This window comes from Geospiza fortis, unplaced genomic scaffold (assembly GCF_000277835.1).
Source record: "Geospiza fortis unplaced genomic scaffold, GeoFor_1.0 scaffold391, whole genome shotgun sequence".
NCBI lineage: Eukaryota > Metazoa > Chordata > Aves > Passeriformes > Thraupidae > Geospiza > Geospiza fortis.
Window position 1 is genome coordinate 871,205 of NW_005054472.1, and position 19,352 is coordinate 890,556.

The 19,352-nt window shown below is 49.2% G+C and overlaps 1 protein-coding gene across 2 annotated transcripts in view; it reads right to left on the reverse strand.

Annotated features, from left to right (window-relative positions):
- Positions 1–18,811, reverse strand: part of DENND2C (DENN domain containing 2C) — a 21,765-nt gene extending 2,954 nt beyond the window's left edge. Inside the window, exons 1-17 of one of the 2 annotated variants that reach the window (XR_004082466.1) lie at positions 17,947–18,811; positions 16,344–16,492; positions 15,700–15,812; positions 15,185–15,352; positions 12,440–12,536; positions 11,707–11,751; positions 9,497–9,678; positions 7,386–7,495; positions 6,805–6,874; positions 6,398–6,475; positions 4,747–4,887; positions 4,013–4,161; positions 3,468–3,645; positions 3,095–3,136; positions 2,506–2,522; positions 2,060–2,165; positions 284–523 (exon numbers count right to left, since the gene is read on the reverse strand). Coding sequence is in view for 1 of the 2 variants with exons in the window: in XM_005428102.3 (XP_005428159.1) it covers positions 284–523; positions 2,060–2,165; positions 3,095–3,136; positions 3,468–3,645; positions 4,013–4,161; positions 4,747–4,887; positions 6,398–6,475; positions 6,805–6,874; positions 7,386–7,495; positions 9,497–9,678; positions 11,707–11,751; positions 12,440–12,536; positions 15,185–15,352; positions 15,700–15,812; positions 16,344–16,492; positions 17,947–18,740 (2,662 nt within the window). In the remaining variant the exon portion in view is untranslated. The remainder of the gene's footprint in view (positions 1–283; positions 524–2,059; positions 2,166–2,505; positions 2,523–3,094; positions 3,137–3,467; positions 3,646–4,012; positions 4,162–4,746; positions 4,888–6,397; positions 6,476–6,804; positions 6,875–7,385; positions 7,496–9,496; positions 9,679–11,706; positions 11,752–12,439; positions 12,537–15,184; positions 15,353–15,699; positions 15,813–16,343; positions 16,493–17,946) is intronic. The other variant, XM_005428102.3, reaches the window with a different exon arrangement.
- Positions 18,812–19,352: the final 541 nt, after the last annotated feature.

Sequence of the window (19,352 nt, forward strand, 5' to 3'; positions counted from 1 at the left end):
TCGAGGGCAGCAGCTGGGGGGGGAGGTGGCTCTGACATGCAGGGAATGAAGCTGGATGGTGGCAGGGAGTGAGGCTGGATGGTGGCAGGGAGTGAGGCTGGATGGTGGCAGGGAATGAGGCTGGATGGTGGCAGGGAGTGAGGAAGGTTGCCTGTGGCTGAGAACTGCTTGGGAGCTCGGACAGCCTGTCCCAAACAGGACTGCGCTACCCAGGACCCTGCAGCCTGCTGGGGACACCCCCAAACCCAGCAAAAAGCCACAAGAAGGCTCCACAAGGCATCACCTTTGGCCAGGCTCTTGCTGAGCTCGCGGTCCTGGATGAAGCCGGCGAACATCTGGGTCTCCATGAAGCAGTGCAGGAAGTGGCGCACGGTGCGCGAGCCGTGGCTCTTGCGGAAGGGCTCGCGCTGGAACACGCGCTGGCCCTGCTCCGTCACGCTCATGTGCAGAGAGTAATGCCCCACGATCTCCACGAAGAACTGCACAAAAGCCTCCGAGACCAGGGAGTTCAGGCTCGTGTCACCTGTGAGGAGGACATTTGGCACTTTGGTCATTCCTCTCTGTCCCAGATTGCCAGGCAAGATGTCAAGATGGATTCTATTTGCCATCTGTATGGCAGTTGGCTTTTATCAAGTGGGCAGTTTGCCTTATCTCTTCCACAATCACTCATCCATCCGGGGAGATGCTGCTGATAACAGCTATTGGATGTCACTGCATGGCTGATAAGAACTACAGCATCCCACTGGGAGATGTGAGCCCAGAGGGAGGAGCCAAGCATTCCTACCCGAATAGAATCTGGAGATTCTGGAACACCAGCACGGCTTCTGCACTGGATTGCCCAGAGGAACAGCAGCTGCCTCTTCCCCTGGATCTCCAGAGGCAGAGACTGCACCTTTCTCCAGGATCCCTGCTCCAGCAGAACCACCCCTGACACTGCAGGAGGGCTGAGCCACAATTCCAATGGGACTGCTGCCAGCACCCGGACCCACAGGGTGTCAGCTTGGGTTCTGACTCTGTCAGTGTTGGTTTGGTTCACTGCATTGTTTATTTTATCCTCTTATTTTCTTCCCTATTAAAGAACTGTTATTCCTGCTCCCATATTTTTTGCCTGAGAGCCTCTTAATCTAAAATTTCTAGCAATTCAGAGGGAGGGGGTTCACATTCTCCCTTTCAGGGGAGGCTCCTGCCTTCCTTAGCAGGCACCTGTCTTTCCAAACCAAGACACTCTCTATCAGCTTCCCTGGGTCTGGATTGAAGGCACTTGAGATGACAGTTCATGTTTGGGCTCAGGTGTTCATTATTTCTTATCAGTAAAACAGTCTCACTACTGTGAGCTCGGCAGCTTTTCATTAGCAAAGCACGAAATGGCCAACAATCTCTTGTTACCAGGTCTTTTAAGGCTGAATTATCCAATTAAGAAATAACACCTAAATAATTTTCCCTTTTAAACCCAATTAGTGATCCCAAAGAACCTGCAGTGTGGACTTTTCTGTCCAATTACAAAATACCTCCCAAACCCGTGGAGAAGAAGGAAGAAAGAGGTGAAGAAGAACAACCTGTCTCTGCCCTAAAACCCCCATCTTGCTTCATATTTGTTACTATATTCTAAAACCCCAAACTCTAAATTTTCCACCCTGTGACATTACACACTTCTAACCATCTCCACACCCATAATCCCAGTGCTATTAATCAATTTTGGAAGCCTTCTCCACAGCCTCAGGTCAAATGTTCTCTGGTGAGTCTGTGCCTTTCAGCACAGAAAGTTTAAAATTCTCAGCACCCAGAGTTCACTGGATACAACAAAATTCAAAGCACAAAGGAACTGATGCTGTTGGCCTAAAGGAAACTACAGTTCTGCACACACTAAATGTAAAAAGAGGAACTGTCAGCAAACCAAACTTCTCACACATTCACAGGATATTCTCAGCATGACCACAGAGAAACAGCTAAAATGTCACTTCTTAGCATTAAGTTCAATTTGCTCATTTTTATCAACTCCATGGTAGATGTTTAGTAATGGAAAAACATTTTTCCACAGAAATTTTCCCACAGAAAGTACCTTGTGTGTCATTCTGCTCGTGTGACAGGATTTCACTTCGTTCTTCCAGGATTTGTACAAGTGCAGCCTGCAGTTTGTGGGGCAGGATCTCATCCTCATCTGATACCTACGGACACAAACAGTCAAGGAAGGACTTCTGTGTTATTCCCATCAGCAGGAGAACCAGGGGGTGGATTAGAAATATTCATATCATGCCTAAAGCAGTTAGAGAGGAGTTATTCTGTGATATATCTTAAGGGAGACAATATATTTATCTTGCAGCCACAGAAATTAAACACATTTGCTCAGCATGCCCCAAGATTTTATTAGAATCACACACACAACTGGCCACCACACAGACTCAGGCTTATTTCACCAGTAAATCACACAAAGCCAATAAAAGTCCGTTGAGAAAACACAACAGGTCTCAATAATATAGTTTTAAAAATCCCCCATTCCTTTAATACCTTTCTCCAGTTGCAGGCTGCAATGCAAAACAGAACAGTGAGGCAAGGAAAAGGAGAAGCAAATATCCTGAGCTAGTAATGAAACCCCCAGCGTTTTTATAGCTACTTGTCTGGGGATGCAGAAGCACTTTTGGGGAAGTTCAGCAGAGAAGCCCAAGTGAACTGTGATAATTTGTTCCCTAGACTGTCACTCCTGGGGAAAACAAGAACCCAAACCAACAAACACCCCCCAGCTGGAGGAGAGAGGAAGAAGTGCTGTACAGAACAGGGAGAGAGACAAAAAGCAGCACAGAATTTTAAGGATCCCCTTCACATAAGAAACCAAGTAACAGTTTTTAAACTCAGCTCAGATAAGCAGAATCTTTGGCTTTGCAGAGCTCTCCACCTCATGCAACCTCAACCTTGCAACAAGGATTTGTGAGCCTGTTCCCTTCTCTGTCAGTTCAAAAGGATTACAAGGTATTTCTTCAGCCACTGGAATCTCCATATGAACACCAGCTTCTCCTGATTTCTTTTTATTATTTTTTTTTTCATCAGTGCCTTTTCCTGGCATAAACTCAGAAGTTACTGGTACTGTTATTTCACTCACCTCTTGCAAGAACTTGTCAGCACAAAGATCAACAATCAGAACCTGGGGAGACAGAAAACACACTGACTCATAACCAGGTATGTTGCTGTATAGAAAAAAAAACAGGTTTTAATTTGTTTTTTTTTAGATGTGGGATGTTTTTTAAATAGGGCTGTCACACACAAAACCCAAGTTTTGCATGGGTGCAGCCTGTCTCTGAGAACTGTGAATATTATTTATTTTTGACAATGCTGGAACATCCTGGCATTTATCTGGCAAATTCACCAAGCAGCTCAGAGAACTTTGAGAGTTTATACTCAGACAGAATCCAGAGATTATTCCAGAGAGGTCAGCCTCATCCCACTGGCCCTGACTGTGTCTCACATATCCTCACCTCCTCTATGGGCAGGTCCCAGAGCTGTGGCAGGGAGCAGGAGAGGATGCCAATGAGGAATGGGGTCGGAGAGCACACGATGTCGATCATGGAAGCTGGCAGGACGGGGATGTAGGTGTGCTGCCAGGTGAAGGGGTAAAGTGTTGCCACTGCAGCGTGCCCACATTTAGACAGAGTGCTGGAGAGGTGGGAGAAGCACAGGGAGGGTGGTCAGTGTCTCCTTCAGGGCAGGCGTCACTTGTGTACAGCCTGTGCATCAGCAGAGGCCCCATGCACCCACTTCTGAACTCAGTTATGGGGAGCTAAACCCACCATCAAGCCAAGCTAAAGAGGCAAAAAGGAGACATTCCCTTATCTCCTCTTGTGTAAACAGCATAATTCAAATTCTAGGCATGCACATGCTGTGTGGGGAGTGCAGAAGGTTTTCAAATGGAACTGCAAAACTAGACAAGCTTGGACATGGGACAGACAGGTCCAAACACAGAAGAAACAATAACATCCAGTGACAGCCTCCCTCAGCAAGAGCTACTCAGACTCATCTTTACCTTAAGTTGTCAGCCACAAAGATGACTCTCCTTTCCAGCAGGAGAGAGGCAAACACCCGGATGGTGTGGGACACACTCAGACACTGCAAGAGGCACTCAAAGTCCACGTGCTCCAGCCTGGAGTCCAAGGGGCGGCACAGCTCCATCACCTGGGAGCACACAGAGACAGGGAGAGCTGGGGAGCAGCCCAGAGCAGGGACCTCAGCCTCCTCCTGAGGGGCAGGACCAGGGACAGGACCCAGGGAAGGGCTGGAGCTGGGCCAGAGCAGATTTAGGTTGGATTTTGGGAAAGGTTCTTCCCCCAGAGGGTGCTGGGCACTGCCCAGGCTCCCCATGGAATGGGCACAGCCCTGAGGCTGCCAGAGCTCCCAGGAGTGTCTGGACATCACTCTCAGGAATGCACAGGGTGGGATTTTGAGGTGCCAGGAGTTGGACTCAATGATCCTTGTGGGTCCCTTCAAGCTCAGGATTTCCTCTGAATCCATGATTTTACAGAGAACCCCATGACCCAGACAGCTGGGGCAGCACAGAAGAGTGCCCCAGAAGCTCTTCATTAAGAAGCAGGGAATCACTTCCATAGCAGATGATCCCACAGCAAACACATCTCTGGGGCAGCCTCCCTTCCAACTCCAGGATCTTTTCTTCACACTAATTATTTCCAGGCACCACTGTGCAGTTTGCCAAGAGCCTCTGTGCCCCAGAGAGAGTAGGCAGCTCAGCCTGACCTGTGTTACCTCATCTCCTGCTCCTGGCAGGAAGCTCCTGACGGTGATGGTGCGGCCCGGGGCGGGGAACGGCGCCTCCATCACGCTGCGCATGAAGGGGTGCACCAGGGCTGGGGACATCTCCCTCCTCTTCTCCACCTCATCCAGGATCTGCAGGGAAACACACAGAGCCTTGGGTCACTGCTGCTGCTTGTGGCATTCACGTTCTCTGAAAAAAATCCCTTCGCCCAGGATTTTAATCCTGGGAAGCTGAGAAGCCTCAGAGAAAAGGAAAACAATTCTTATCTCATTTGCTTCTCCTGTGCTGTGCTTGTCTGGAATGTGTTTGGAGATTGTTTACCCACAGGTGATTGTTTCATTGGATTCTGGTGTGAGTTGTTTTCACTCTTTGGCCAATCAGGACAGACAATCTCCAGAAAATCAGGAGATTTAGTTACTACAAGAAAGTGGACCAGGATTACGTGAGGTGCAGTGCAAAGGACCAAAACATGCCAAAACTAACCTCACAGATGTTGCAAAAGCAGGGGAAAAAATCAAGGAGGAAGACACAACTTTGAGGGGAAGATATGAGGGACATGGCATGGATACTTAAAAAGAAAACAAAATCTTTGCCAAAGTGAAAGCCATCAAAAGGCATTGCATGCCATCAAGTGCAGGGACCAAAGCTTGCCCAATTGATCCTCACTGAAATCCAAGATTTCGTTTCCCTTCCCAAAAGGAAATAACATTTCTAAGCTGTGTCAAGACTCTGGAAAGAGTCACGAGTTTTCATTATTATCTTTTTAGCATTCTGTAAGTACCCTTTCAGTATTCTTTAGTATAGTATAATATTCTCTAATAGAAAACAGTATTATAAAGTAATAAGTGAGCCTTCTGAGAACATGGAGTCAGATTCATCATTCCTGCCTTCGTCAGGGCATTCCCAGCAAATACAACAGCTGCTGAGCAGAGGGGAGAATCCATCAGAGCATTCCCATGGAGAAGGCTCCAGCACAGACCCACTGCCCTCTCCCACCTTGCTTGGGACCCCTGTGAAATTCATCTCAAACGTCTGAACAGTCAAACAGGAACAGCTTCCTGTGAGCACAACTCTCTAGTCTCCTGTCACTGGAAGGAAATGTCTTGTATGTAGTAATCAAATTCTCATTATTTCAAGGAGTTAGGAGGAGCAACACCCATCCCCCTCACCAAGAAGCCTCCCTGAAATGCTGTTCTAGAAACTCTGTGCTTCAACAACCAGAACCATCTTTCATCAAAGCTCGTCCCTGTACTCTGCTGCAATAACTGTCCTTTGTCTGCAGCAGCTTTCCCCAGTCCTCACCCCCTTATCTCCCCTCCTCATGGTGCTACAAAAACCAGGGGAGATCCAACCCCATCCCAAACTGATTTTCCCTTTCCAAGTCACAGAAGAAGAGGATGAAGAGGCACCCTTAGTAACACCAGGTATTAGAAGGCCCTTCCTGGCAGTAACTGCTGAAGGATTTGTGCATTGGCTGACAAGCTCAGCACCAGGATTTTATTTCCCTGCTCAAAGAAAAGACAGAGAGGAAGCACCACTCTCCTGGGATCAGCTGCAATCACTAAGCCTGACAGAAGCACCCAGTCACTCTGTGGAGCCTGCAGGCTGTCAGGGCTCAAGGAACAGGCTGTGCCAGCTCACCTTGGAGAAGAGGTTGAAGCAGCCCAGGCGGCTCACGATGCAGTACACCTCGGGCAGGCGCTTCCCTTTCCCTTCTGGCTGAAAGGCAACAGCAACAGCTCTGCTGAGAACAGGGGGGCAAGGAACAACCCAGCACCCACACTGCAGCTGATCTGCAGAACTCCTTCTGCTGCAGCCCCCCCTACACTTATGACTATGAACATTCTCAAGGAACACCGAGTTCCAGGAGCTGGTTCATGCCCAGAGCCCATTTTGCTATTTCTGGGCACCATTGTGACCCTTCCCTCTGCATCCCAAGGGTTGGCACCACCACAGCAGCACAGGATGGGCAACCCACATGGGAAAGCAGCCCTGAGTCATGTCCTGACAGCACTCCCTGTACCCCCAGCCCTCCCAGAGATGCTCACCAGGAGCTTCCTGCAGTACCCGAACCAGCGGCTGCCGTCCTCCCCCGTCAGCACGAAGGAAAAGGTTTCACTGGGGAACAAGGCAGAGTCAGGGTTAAATTCACCACACAGCCCAGGGGACAGACTGACAAAGCACACAGACTCCTTCTGGTCATGCTGACAAGGGCCAAGGCACGATTACAAGGAGTTTGGGATCTGTTCAGGGTAAAAAATTGCACCCCATGAGCTTTTCCATCTCTCCTTCCCAGCTCCTCTCACTGAGCTTTTCCATCCCTCCTCCTTCCCAGCTCCTCTCACTGAGCTTTTCCAGCTCTCCTCCTTCCCAGCTGCTTCCCCATTCAGCCAAGGAGCAGCAGAAGCATTTCCAGCCCCAGCAGCTGGCCTTGGACAGATTTTTCCTCCTTACAGGAAAGGCAGCAGCTGCTCTCTAGCCCAGCTCCACACCTCATCCTCTCTCCTACCACAGGGATTTCCTGGATCCTTTCCCCTTTTCCCCTGCTCTGGCTTCAGCTCCTCTGGCACAGTCCAAATCTTTCAGCATTGCCTGCCTCAGTCACAAGTATTCAAAACCAAATCTTTACCTTTTAAGGTCTGATGAAGGGAACCAGTCTTTGGGATCTGGAAAGCAGAATTTGGGAATGACCTTTAGCCTCTCTTCAGTATCCTTTGATGGTCTGAAGGGATGTTCAGGCTGGAGGGGTAACAGATGCATTTGAAGTCACTGAAGTTGGTGCACAGCTGCAGCATTTAAAATACAGAAAGCATCTTCCTGACACTTCCAAAAGCTGATCCATCACATAGCTAATGCACAGGTACAGGAGACTATTAGCAGATTCCCAGTTCCCTCTTGCATCTTTCCAGCTGATTGGACCCTTGTAAAATGGCCCAGCTTGGTAAGGATGGATCCTTGGTAGGATCCTTGGTAAGATCCTTGGTAAGGATCTATAAGCAGGGCTAAGTTTATTGGAAAATGAATGTAGAAATGAGCCCCCAAATGATGGCTGGATCAGCCTGCCTTGGTTCTACCTCTGGGAGATTTGAAAACACTCAAATAGGAACAGGAATGTGTTCAGCTTTTGATGTGCAGATCACTCATAACTGAAATGCAAAAACTGTCCCTGAATCACGTGTTCCAGCCACACCACATATGGGTTCAAATCAAACCCCTCAAGGACTCCAGGACACTTTCAATGATCAAAACTGGCCAGAAAGGGCAAAAGAAAGGTGTTCAGATAAGAGGCTCCACAAGAAATGTAAGGAACTTTTACACATTTAAATAGGAAATGCCCCTGACAAGTGGAAAGTTTACTGCATGAAGTTGATTTTAGGCACTCAGCATATCCAGGCTATTCCAGTGTCCCAACTGTGACAGCACAAAGTGTTAGGAAAACAGAACAGCATTTTGACAGAGTAACAGTTGTACAAAAGCTTAGATGTCCCTGGGCACACAGCCCAAAGCAGAGGGTGACAGCAGATTACTTGGAAGCAAAGCTAATATTAGAATGGAGACACCCAATCTGACCCACTGTCCCATCTAAGCCACTCACCAAAACACTTTCCCTTGAGCAGAAGATAAATAAATCTGAGAAAATGATTTTTTGTGTCAGTGCCTTTACAAAAGCCACTAGAGAGCAGGAGGGAAACCCTGCAGTGCCCTTCCCAAAGGCAATGGACAGACTGAGAGGCTGCACCAGGGAAAAGCCAAATCTGCTGCACTCCTTTCTTCCTCCCAACACCCCAAAGTTTGCACTTTTAGCAGGTATTATTTGGGTGTGTTCAGTTTTACCCACTAAATTAACACCGTGCACTCTTTCTGGCTGTACTTCCTTATTCATCTTGTGAACCCAAGGCATTTACACACTTAAGACACCGGAGTTATTTGCACACAAATCCTTTAGGCAGCAGGAACTGGGACACTGTGTGACCTGCTGGGGTCACACACAACCTCCCTGAGTGGATCTGACATCTCCTCTGTGTGGATGACATGCAGATTCCTCAATCATCCCTGGCTTTCTGAAGGCACAGCCAGAATTGCTGGCTCTGTTCTGTTTTCAGTGGAAGGCAGCAGGTATGAGCCCAGACACTGACAACTGAATATTCATCTCAATCTGGTACCACAGAAACACCAAGGCTCCACCTCAGCTTCCCAACTTAGTTCACTGAGCTATAATTCAGTCACACACTGGTTTTGTCACCCTTTTGGGCTGAACAGCTTATTTCAAAGGGCTTGGTTTGGCCTCAACTTCCACAGCTCTCCTGGTTTTGGGGCCTTCTACAAACAGCTTTGCCATTTTTTTATTATTCTTTTTCAAAACAATATAAATAAGCATAAAAGCCCTGGATTCCAATTCTTGTGCAGCATCAGTGCCTCACTCCTTGTTTGCAAAGGACAGACTGCCAGGATGAGGTTCCTGCCAGCTTTGGGACAGAGCTCTGCACTCCTTCCTCTCCTTCAGCTGGTATCAAATACCCCTTGGCTTCATGAAATTTGAATTAAGTAGGAAAAAAGTAGCTCAAAAAACCCCAATAAACTCATTATCAAGACACATATGCAACAAGGTCCTGACACCACATATCAGGTGTGTAACAGAGCAAGGTGCCTCACATCCCAAACCCAGACCCTGACCAGTGCAGCTCAGCAGGGGAAACAGAGCTGAGCAGTTCCCTGGGCAGGTTCCCACACAGCTCCTACCTTGCTGGGGAACTGCTGGATGATGTGTGGTGTGTAGGTGACCTCAGATGCCTTCTTGTGCAGGGACACCACCACGAAGAGCTCGAAGAGCCTCTGCTCCTGGAGCTCGATGAGATCCCTCTCCAAGGTCTGGTAGTGCGGGTTCCTCTTGGAGGGCGAGCGCCTCAGGCACCTGTGGCGACCTGGGGAGAGCAAGAAACCCCAAAGCAGCCTGAGCTGGCACTGCCACACACCTACAGGGCACAGGAGAGGACTCGGCAGTGCCATCAGAGGGGGAAAGTGATGGGTGGATTTGCCCAACATCCAAATGCTCCCTGTGGGATATGAAACCTGTGTCAGCTCCTCGTGCACAGAGCTGATCTTCCCCCAGGCAGGAAGGAAATAACCTCAGATTCCACTGGAGGAGGTTTAGATTGGATATTAGGGACAATTTCTTCACTGGAATTGTTGTTATCATTGGAGCAAGCTGGCCAGGGCAGTGGTGAAGTCACCATCCCTGGAGGTGTTTAAAAAATGTGTGGATGTAGTGTCACAGACATGTTTTCTGAAAAATCCTTTCCTTAAGATTTTTTCTCCTAAGAAGCTAAGAGACCTCAAAACCAAAATGTAAACAATAAGCAGTTATCTGCTGCTGTAAAATACAACAAGTAAATCTGTGATTGGTCTCATGTGGTTGTTTCTAATTAATGGCCAATCACAGTCAGCTGGCTCAGACTCTCTGTCCGAGCCACAAGCCTTTGTTATTCATTCCTTCTTTTTCTATTCTTAGCTAGCCTTCTGATGAAATCCTTTCTTCTATTCTTTTAGTGTAGTTTTAATGTAATATATATCATAAAATAATAAATCAGCCTTCTGAAACATGGAGTCAGATCCTCATCTCTTCCCTCATCCTCAGACCCCTGTGAGCACGGTCACAATGGGGCACTTGAGGATGTGGTTTAGTGGTGAGCATGGTGGTGCTGCTGGGTTGATGACTGCACTTGATGACCTTAGAGGTCTTTCCCAACCTTAACAATTCCAGGATTCTGTGATTCAGACAGGAAGCACTGGCCTGCAAATCCAAAATCCTGCAAATGTGCAGCTCTGCAAATCCCCCCTGACAGACACCGAAATTTCTCCTGCTGCCCTGATGTTCTTACACATCTCAGAGTGCACAACAGGGTACCAGGGAGTGAAGGCCACCTGCACCAGGTCAGGAGCTCAGGGAGCCACTCCAAACACCAGGGGCACTCAGGAGAGGCAGAGGCACCCCCAGGCTGGGCTGTCCTGACAGGCAGCACAGGCTCACAAGCACAGGCACAGCCCTCTCATGTCAGGAATTCCTGTGGCCCAGGCACTGTGACACATTCTAGACACTCTCAAACAACTCTTCCATCAGGCAGTGACTCAATCTTTCTGAAGAAATCTCAGTATTTCTGCTGAGATCCTTCGCTGTCCACTACTCTCATTAACATAAAGAAATGGAATTTCACTTTTCATTCTAAGTTAAAGCCTTTTGAATGTTTCCCTCCAAGTAAATGAAACACCTAAAATAAAATCATAGAATAGAATCATAGAATTCATAGAATCCTTGAATGGTTTGGGTTGAAGGGACCTCAAAGCTGATCCAGTGCCACCCCCTGCCATGGGACACCTTCCACTGTCCCAGGCTGCTCCAAACCCTGTCCAGCCTGGCCTTGGGCACTGCCAGGGATCCAGGGGCAGCCACAGCACCCTGAGCCAGATCCTTCTGTTTAATCTGTCTTCACATGGAAGCTAAAAGCACCTAAAACCAAGTAGGTGTTTCAGGTTTGGAGTTTGGATCTATGATCCAGCTCAGGACATTGGAACCAGACAAATACCCTGGTGAGTTCTCCCCAGAGGAAAGGACATTTCACAGCATTACATAAAACAGAACCAAGGGAAGGAATCAGGAGGGAAATAATCTCAAGCAGCAGCAGCAAAGGTGATGAGGAACAACCTCCTACCAGCCCAAAAATGACTCTGCTTCTGCTGACTGGCAGATTAATGGCATTAAACCTCAAGGGCTCAGGGGAAAGGGCAGAAACAGAGGTTGGTTTGTCACAGCAGCAGCTGCCAGACTTGGCCATGTGGCCTCTGAGAGGCTCCCTGGCCCTGTCTCAGCAGATTCCACACGTCAGCTCATCCCACCAGGGCCTCAGCCAAGGGTGCAGTGCTGTGGGACAGGACCAGCCCTGTGATTCACTCACTTTTGGGCTGATTTTCCGTATCGCTTTCGTTCCCGCTGGTTTCACCTGAAACACACACAGTTTTCACTTATTAACCATGCAGAAGGAAGATGGGCAACACCCAAAGTTGGGAAAGAGACACAACCTGAGACTCATCACATCAACATCCCTCAGGGCTGCCCACCAATCCTGCCCAAAGCACCAGCCAAGGGCAGCTGGAAAATGTGTTATCACAGCAAACTGCAAAAAGCAGAGCTGATATCAAGGCAGTGGTGCCAGTGAGTGACCTGCAGGTCAGCTGAACATGGGCAGAGAACACAAACCAGGCTGGCTGAGGCTGCTATAAAACTTAACAGAGCTGCTGAACAGAATAACTATAAATAAAACCCCTATAACTATAAATAAAGACCCTGCTATAAATATAAATAAAGATTCTACACAATCAGAACAAGGTACACAGATAATGAGAGCAGGAGTCACTGGTAGCTCTCATGCCAAGTGGTTTTCTGCAGAATTTTTGCTTCAATCTGCTTTTTTGAAAAAGCACTTTTAACCCAGGCTCAGAATCCTCCTCTTGTGGCAGTGTTAAATTTGGGTTAGGCAGGTGTCCCTTGAGCTGACAGCTCAATTCCAGCCACAAGCATGGGGTTTGCACTGCTGTGTCAGCATGAGGTGGTGGTGCCAGGCCAGGGCAGAGGAATTGTGCCCCTCAAGGTGTTTAGAGCACAGACAGTGGTGTTGGAGACCCCAATACCTTTCACTGGAGCTGCTTCTCTCCCAGCAGGACTGAGCAGCTTCACCTTCTTCTTTCCACGCTTGGAATCAAAGATCTCCTGTATTTTCAGTACCAGCTGAAATCCAAAACAGAAGCAGAGGTTAATGTGGGGGTCCAGAGAAGGCTCCAGGTGCCAAAAGGAGGGCAGCCCAAGAGCCACCACCCAGCACTTGGGGGAAGCTGCCCAAACCCTGCAGGAACCCTGGCTCAGAGGTTCCTTCTAGCCCAGCTCACTGCATAAAGAATGAGCACAGATTTCTGCTGCAAGAGAGAGATCCCTGTCAGCACAGCTCAAAGCTGACACCAGACTGTACAGGCACTCTGGAAACTGTCACACTTGCCTTCCTAAATAGAAGTGACAAGCTGTCTGGCATCAGATCTCCATTTTCTATGCAAAGGCACTTGCAAGAACATCTCAAACCCTGCAGCACAGAGGACTCAGAATATGCTCCCCAGCACCCCAACTCCTTCCAAGCCCAGAAAAAGCAGAGCTCTCTCGCTGTAGCTTGGGGGTTGGTTTTTGGGTTTGCTGCTGTAGTTGATGTCAGCTCAAGTCTCCTAAAGCACAAGGGAAGCTGCTCCAAGCACAGGCTCTGCCCCAGGTGTTTGCTGGAATGAGAGGATGATGGACTCAGAGTACCTGCTCCACTAGAAGTGTCCATGGCCATGGCAGGGGGTGGAATGAGGAGCAATTTAAGGGCCTTTCCACCCAAATCATCCTGTGATTTTGCACAAATGAAGACAGACAGTGGGACAGAACAGTGGCTCTGTGCTGCAGGACCACACACCTGGTCCAGTGGAAGAAAAAACCTGGGTAAAAGCCCAGCCCAGTGCAGACTAAGCACAGACATGAAAGAAGGGTCAGCACTTTGACACTCTGCATTGGTGCTGGCAATCCTCCTTCCACTGGTCACAACAGCCTGAAAGCCAAAGTCCTGGCACTTTCTGTGTCCCTGTCACAGCCTGCTCTGTGCTTTCCCCTCACCTGCCAGTGCCCCAGGGGCTCCTGACTCCCCACATCAAAGGCGGCTTCATGGCAAGAGGGATTTACCCTAAATGCAGGGAGCAGGTCAAGTTCATTCCTGCCTCAAGAATTCATTAAACTGAACACTGGAGGGTGGGGCCCAGCCATTTGTCATCACAAATACAGCATAAAAAGAAATATATTAAAGAGAACCTGTTTGTTCAGCTCAAGTGTTTAATCCCCAGATCAGCAATCCAGGCTCAGGCTCTCCTTTTCCAATGGATTTCTCCCCCATTTTCTGCCTCAGCACTGAGGGAACAAACAGCCCACTGCAGAGAGCAGTGCTCCTCCTGCCAAACCTGCCTTCTTTCCCTTTTTACTCAGCCTTACCTAGGAGAACTTAATTTCTGCCCTGATTTTTGTGCAGCTGAGTCACCACCCTGGGTGTGTTTAAGGCAGCCATGTGTTTCTTAGGCAAAAGGTTTTGTCTTTTTTGACCCCAGTCCTTTTCTCAACCTCTCAAGCAATCTTGGCTCAATTCCTCATGAGCAAAGAGAGTAAAGTGCTCTTCCTGCATGTAAATTGTTACCAGATTTTTGGAATAGGTTTGCTTTTGGAGAACATTTTATTTTCCCCTCTCCAAATGAGAGATACTCTCCATCACAGCATTTTTATAATCTTGCCATCTCCTTCCTGATTTTCCAGACCCAGAATTTGTTTAAAAACACAGACAGAAGTTACTTGATACTCCAAAGCACTTTAAAGGTTTGAAAAGTCCTTTGCAGTCCAACTCTACCTCACAGTCTTGTGCAATCTGAGCAAATACACGTGATTTTCAGATGAAATAAAAATCTGCTGAAGTGAAATGATTTTACCACAGCAAAAATAAATCCTTCTCACTACCACAACTGGAATTTGAGTCCCATGCACCAAGTGCCACCACAGTGGCAGCTGCAGCTGCCCTTGTACAGCATGTGGTGCCTTTTGTCACAGAGGGATGTGAGCTGGTAACCAACAGGAGGATCTAGAAACCTTCCCAAGGCACCAAACCAAACAGTTCTCTGTGTGAAGATGGATTAAAAAGCCTTCCTCACCCCTCTAGCCTCAGCAGCATAATTGTCTTTGCAGCCAGGCAGGAAGGAGAGGCCAGGAGGGACAGCTGGATGAAGGTTTTGTGAAATGCTCTTATCCCTGAGAGCTCCTCTGCATCCTTAAACTGTGAAACAGCTGTTCTTGGTGCCAGTCCAGAACTCGTGGCCAACATTCCAAGTAACCAAGGGCCCCACAGCTATCCCACAGCTCAGGGCCTGCAGTGAACACCAGGATTAGCCTGGGAAGGCACTGGGAGCAGGGACACGTGCACACAGCGTTACAGAGCTGCCCCTGGAGCTCTCCAAGAGCACAAACCCAGCACCAACACTCCATGGAAACACTGGGAACGAGGCTGAGGTGACAAAGCACGAGGAAGGGCTTGTGCTCACACACAGCCCTGACCTCCAGGCCAACACTGAGCACTTTGTCTGCCCACAAAAACACCACTGTGATTCCTGACCAACAAAACCAGCACTGTCCCAGCCAGAACTGGCACTCAGATGCCCAAACACCAGCCCTGCCACTTGGAGAGGGAATGGCTGGAGCAGCAGTGCCAAGCAGCAATCACCTGCCTGGCCCACAGCTCCGTGGCCACTCACAAAGCACTTGCAAAGCAGCAAGAGCTTGAAATGCCAGGCAAGAAGTGAAGTTTTACATTTGAATCTCACCCAGGGCAGGCTCTTTCTCCTGCTGGCAGCCTCCACTGCTCGGAACAGCTTCCACTCAGACAGAGTGACAGGCAGGGAGGTTTCCTTCCCCACCTTCCCTTGGAAATTTGTCTGGGAGGGCTTCAGCTCCAGTGACTTACGGCTGAGGAAGGGAGGTTTTGGGGGAGGCTGGAAAACAGAAGACATAGTTAAGCATGAGATCCAGCTTTGGTCCAAGGTCACAGGCAGAGGAGTCAGATTACAGCTGGTAAATCTGCTCTACCAAGTCTCCATCCCACCTCCCCACTCAAGCATCTCATCAAATCTCTCTTGTTCCTACTCTTTTGCTCCTTAGCAGCTTAATCAGCTGCCATGGCTGATCATTACTTACATTATGTATTATTTACATTAATACCAACCAATAAAACAATACAGCAAACCAATGACTTGCAGTGTGGAATGTGAGGCTGAGCACAAACGAGGGCCCTTGTGGGAATGGTTCTGCAAACATCTGACCCTTTAATCCCCCACCCTACCTTGGGAGCCCTGCTGATGCTCCGGGGAGGGGGCAGCTTCCAGACAGATGGGACCTTCCACAGGGGCAAGGGCAGTGCTCTGATATCTTCATAAGGATGTTCTTTTGTAGGACCTGGAAAAAGCATTGGATGGGGGTTTATGAAAGGAGATAAAGCCCTGTAATTTTTGCCAGGGATATAAGTGGGGAGAGCGTGCCAATAACAGAGTCTGAGAGACCTGTTTGAAGTTGGATGAGGTTCCCACCACATCCTTTTAACCCACTGCCATCAATTTGGCAAACTGTACATGGACTCAGCAGAACAGAACACTTCTTCCCCTGCAGAGCAAGCAGCTGTATTGCAAAGCAGCTCATTTTGGCAGTGTTCACACTGATCTCTGTGCAACACTCAAGCAAAGCATTCCAAGAGCTAATAAAGAAATCAGTTTAGCACAGACCAACTCCAGTGACCTCCCATGACATCTGAAATCAGGCTGTTCACGTGCAGATGTCACCAACACCAACAAAGAATCCCAGATGGGGAAGACCTTAAAAATCCCAGAGCCAGAAAGGGCCTCAATGCATCCTCACCTTCCCTCCTCCCTCCCCAGCACAACTTCCACCCTTACCCACGGTGAGAGCACCCCCAGAAGCCCAGGCACATACAGATAATGTCCTCGTAGATGTTGTCTTGAGACTGAGTGCAGAGCAGCCTGGATCCTGCAGTGCCATTGCTCTCCTCCCGGGGTCTGCGGGAGCCGCCGCCCGCCGGCCGCTTGCGGAAGCCCTGGATGTCCTCGAACTCAAAAGATTTCCTAGAGGAAAATCAGGGTGATTTCTTCTAAAGGCACCTGCTGGAGTTGCTGTCTGCAGTCCAAACACAGTGTGGCCCTCCCTGGGACCATCCAGCACACAGATGCTCCATCTGGGCTCACATTTCCAGGGGTTGAGGTCTGACCCCAGGCAGCAGCTCAGGTCCTCACTCCCAGCCCATGGGATGGGGGAGAGAATCAGAGGGTAAAGAGAGGAAATACGTGCATGGGTCGAGATAAAGACAGCTTGGAAGGTAAAGCAAAAGCTGCACAAGCAAGGAAAGCAAAACAAGGGATTCATTCCCTATTTCCCTTGGTGTTCGGCCATGTCCAGGGGCTCTGTCATGTGTAACGGTGACTTGGGAACACAAACTCCAAATTTCCCCCCTTTCTGCTTCTTCCCCAATTTATAATGCTGAGCAGAACACCACAGGGTCTGGAACATCCTTGGGGTCAGCTGTCCCTGCTGTGTCCCCTCCCAGCTCTGCGTGAGCTCACACAGCTCACACACTGCTGTGTTACCAATATTGTCATCACAACCCCAAAACACAGCAGCACACAAGATGCCAAGAAGAAAATTATCCCAGTGAAAGCCAGCACACCAAGTGAGTCCTGGTCACTTACTCTGGGAGATTTATTAAGTAAGAAAAGGAGCTGGAAGCTCCATTGCCAAGCACACTCCAAGCAGGCATGGCCAGCCCCATCCTGCCAGAGGCAAGAACCCAAACCATGTTTTGCAGACTTGCAGCAGCTCAGAACCAGGGCACTGCTTCCTACTGGCCTCTCCTACTCGTGCTCAAGGTGTTCATGCATTTGTGGGTTGGCATTTCCATCCACTAGGCCACTATTTTGAAATTAGGGCACTGAGGTCACAGAAGAGCTGGCAGGGATTTAGCCCATCATCATCGTAAAATCTGGGTTGTTGCTGCACATTTTGCCACAGTGGAAGGTTTCAGAACCTCAAGCCACATCTCTGCACACCAGTCTAGCACAGGCAGCTCACCTGTGAGCAGGATCTGCATCAAGCCATCTCAGAAGGGTATGAGAAAGAGGGAAAACCAGCCAAACCTACTGCAAAAGCAGTACCCCCAGCCTCCAGCCTTAAGCAACAACTTCACTCCCAGAAAAGCCAAACACTCAGCAGCTACAGTGCCCCAAGAAAAAGCTACTCTGCCATCCCCAAATTGCAGCTGAGGGCAAGCAGCAGGCAGGGAGCAGGCAGGTCTCTCCCTGGGGTCACTCCACTCTGTTCTAAGGTGTGGGCTGACTTCTGCTTGGAACCTGGAGCCTTCTTTGCAAGATTGTCAGCAGCAAAAGCCAGGAACACCCCTTCCCCATGAAAAGAGGCATCATCACTAGCAGCACTCCACAAGGACATCATGCCAAGCAAGCTGCTTTAAACCCACCTAGAAAGTGATTTAAAGAAATACTTCAGACATGAGAGATGGATTATGTACCTCTGGGCTCTGCCTCTGATCCTCCTGCTGGCTATTTTCTTCTCAGGGTTGTTGGAGGATGACACCAAGTCCCTTCCACACTGTTTTTGCAGAGGAGCTTCCCTGGTGGCACTGGCAGCTCTACGACCCCCAGCACCCTTCTCGGCCAGGTAGCGGAAAGTCCTGCGGGGTTTGGGTGGTGGATCAGGAACTGCCTCCTCCTCTTGCCCCTCAACCTCAGAGTAAATGTTCCTCAAGCTCCTCTCTGCCCTGCAGAGATTGTCCACTCCTTTGATTTGCAGTTCTCTTTCCGTGGAGCCAGAGCTGCCTTGCTTCCTCTGGAGGTCCAAGGCAACGGGAGAGGTTCTGCCAGGCAGGGGGGGATCTGCTCTCCTCCACAGAGCTTGTGAGGTGTAGAAGTTCCCCGGGGGCAGTGTCACCCCTGGGGTCAGGAAGCCTGTTTGCCCCTCTCCTTTCTCCTTGGCTGGGGAAGCTGGGCCACCACAGCCCCCGGTGTGCCAGCATCTCCGTGCATCTTCCCTGAAATCCAACCCCAGGCTCTTGGGATCTTTACACCCAGCCCTTCTGCCATTCTCAGTGCATTCTGCCTTCACTTTGGGTAGTGCATTGCAGCTGGGATCATACTTTACTCCAAAGTCCTTGGGCTGCTGCCTGTCCTTGCTGGGGCAGCCCCGTGTCCTGCCCTCCCACTGCGAGATCTTCTGCCGGATGTTGCGGCAGTGGCTGCGGGACAGGGTCTGGCTCTGCACGGCCCCGCGGGTGAAGCTGCTGTCCCCGGCCCCCACGGGGTGCATGGCAGTGCCAGGGGGCTCACACACAGCCCATGCCCAGCCCTGGCCACGTCCTGCTGCGTCCTGCACGCATCAAAGCTGGCACCACGCTCCCAAGTGCCCGGCGGTGTCACAGAGTCCGGGCTGGCTGCTCCGACCTGCGGGCGAAAACAAGAGCCATCAGCTGCACTCTGTGGTAATCACAAAATTTGGGAAAAAACGGTGAAAATTTGGGAAAAAACGGTGAAAAAATGGTGAAAATTGCGGGGGGGAATGGAGAAAAACAGCGAAAAATGGGGAAAATCGGGGGAAAATGGAGAAAAACGGTGAAAATTGGGGGAAATTGGAGAAAATTGTGAAAATTGGGGGAAAATTGAGAAAATGGTGAAAATTGGGGGGAAATGGAGAAAAAGAGTGAAAAATGGTGAAAATTGGAGGAAAATTTGAGAAAAACAGTGGAAAATGGTGAAAATTGGAGGAAAATTTGAGAAAAACGGAGAAAATTTGTGAAAATTTGGGGGGAAATGGTGAAAATGGTGAAAATTGGGAGAAATGGAGAAAAACAGCAAAAAATTATGAAAATTGGGGGAAAATTTGAGAAAAAGTGAAAATTTGTGAAAATTTGGGGGGAAATGG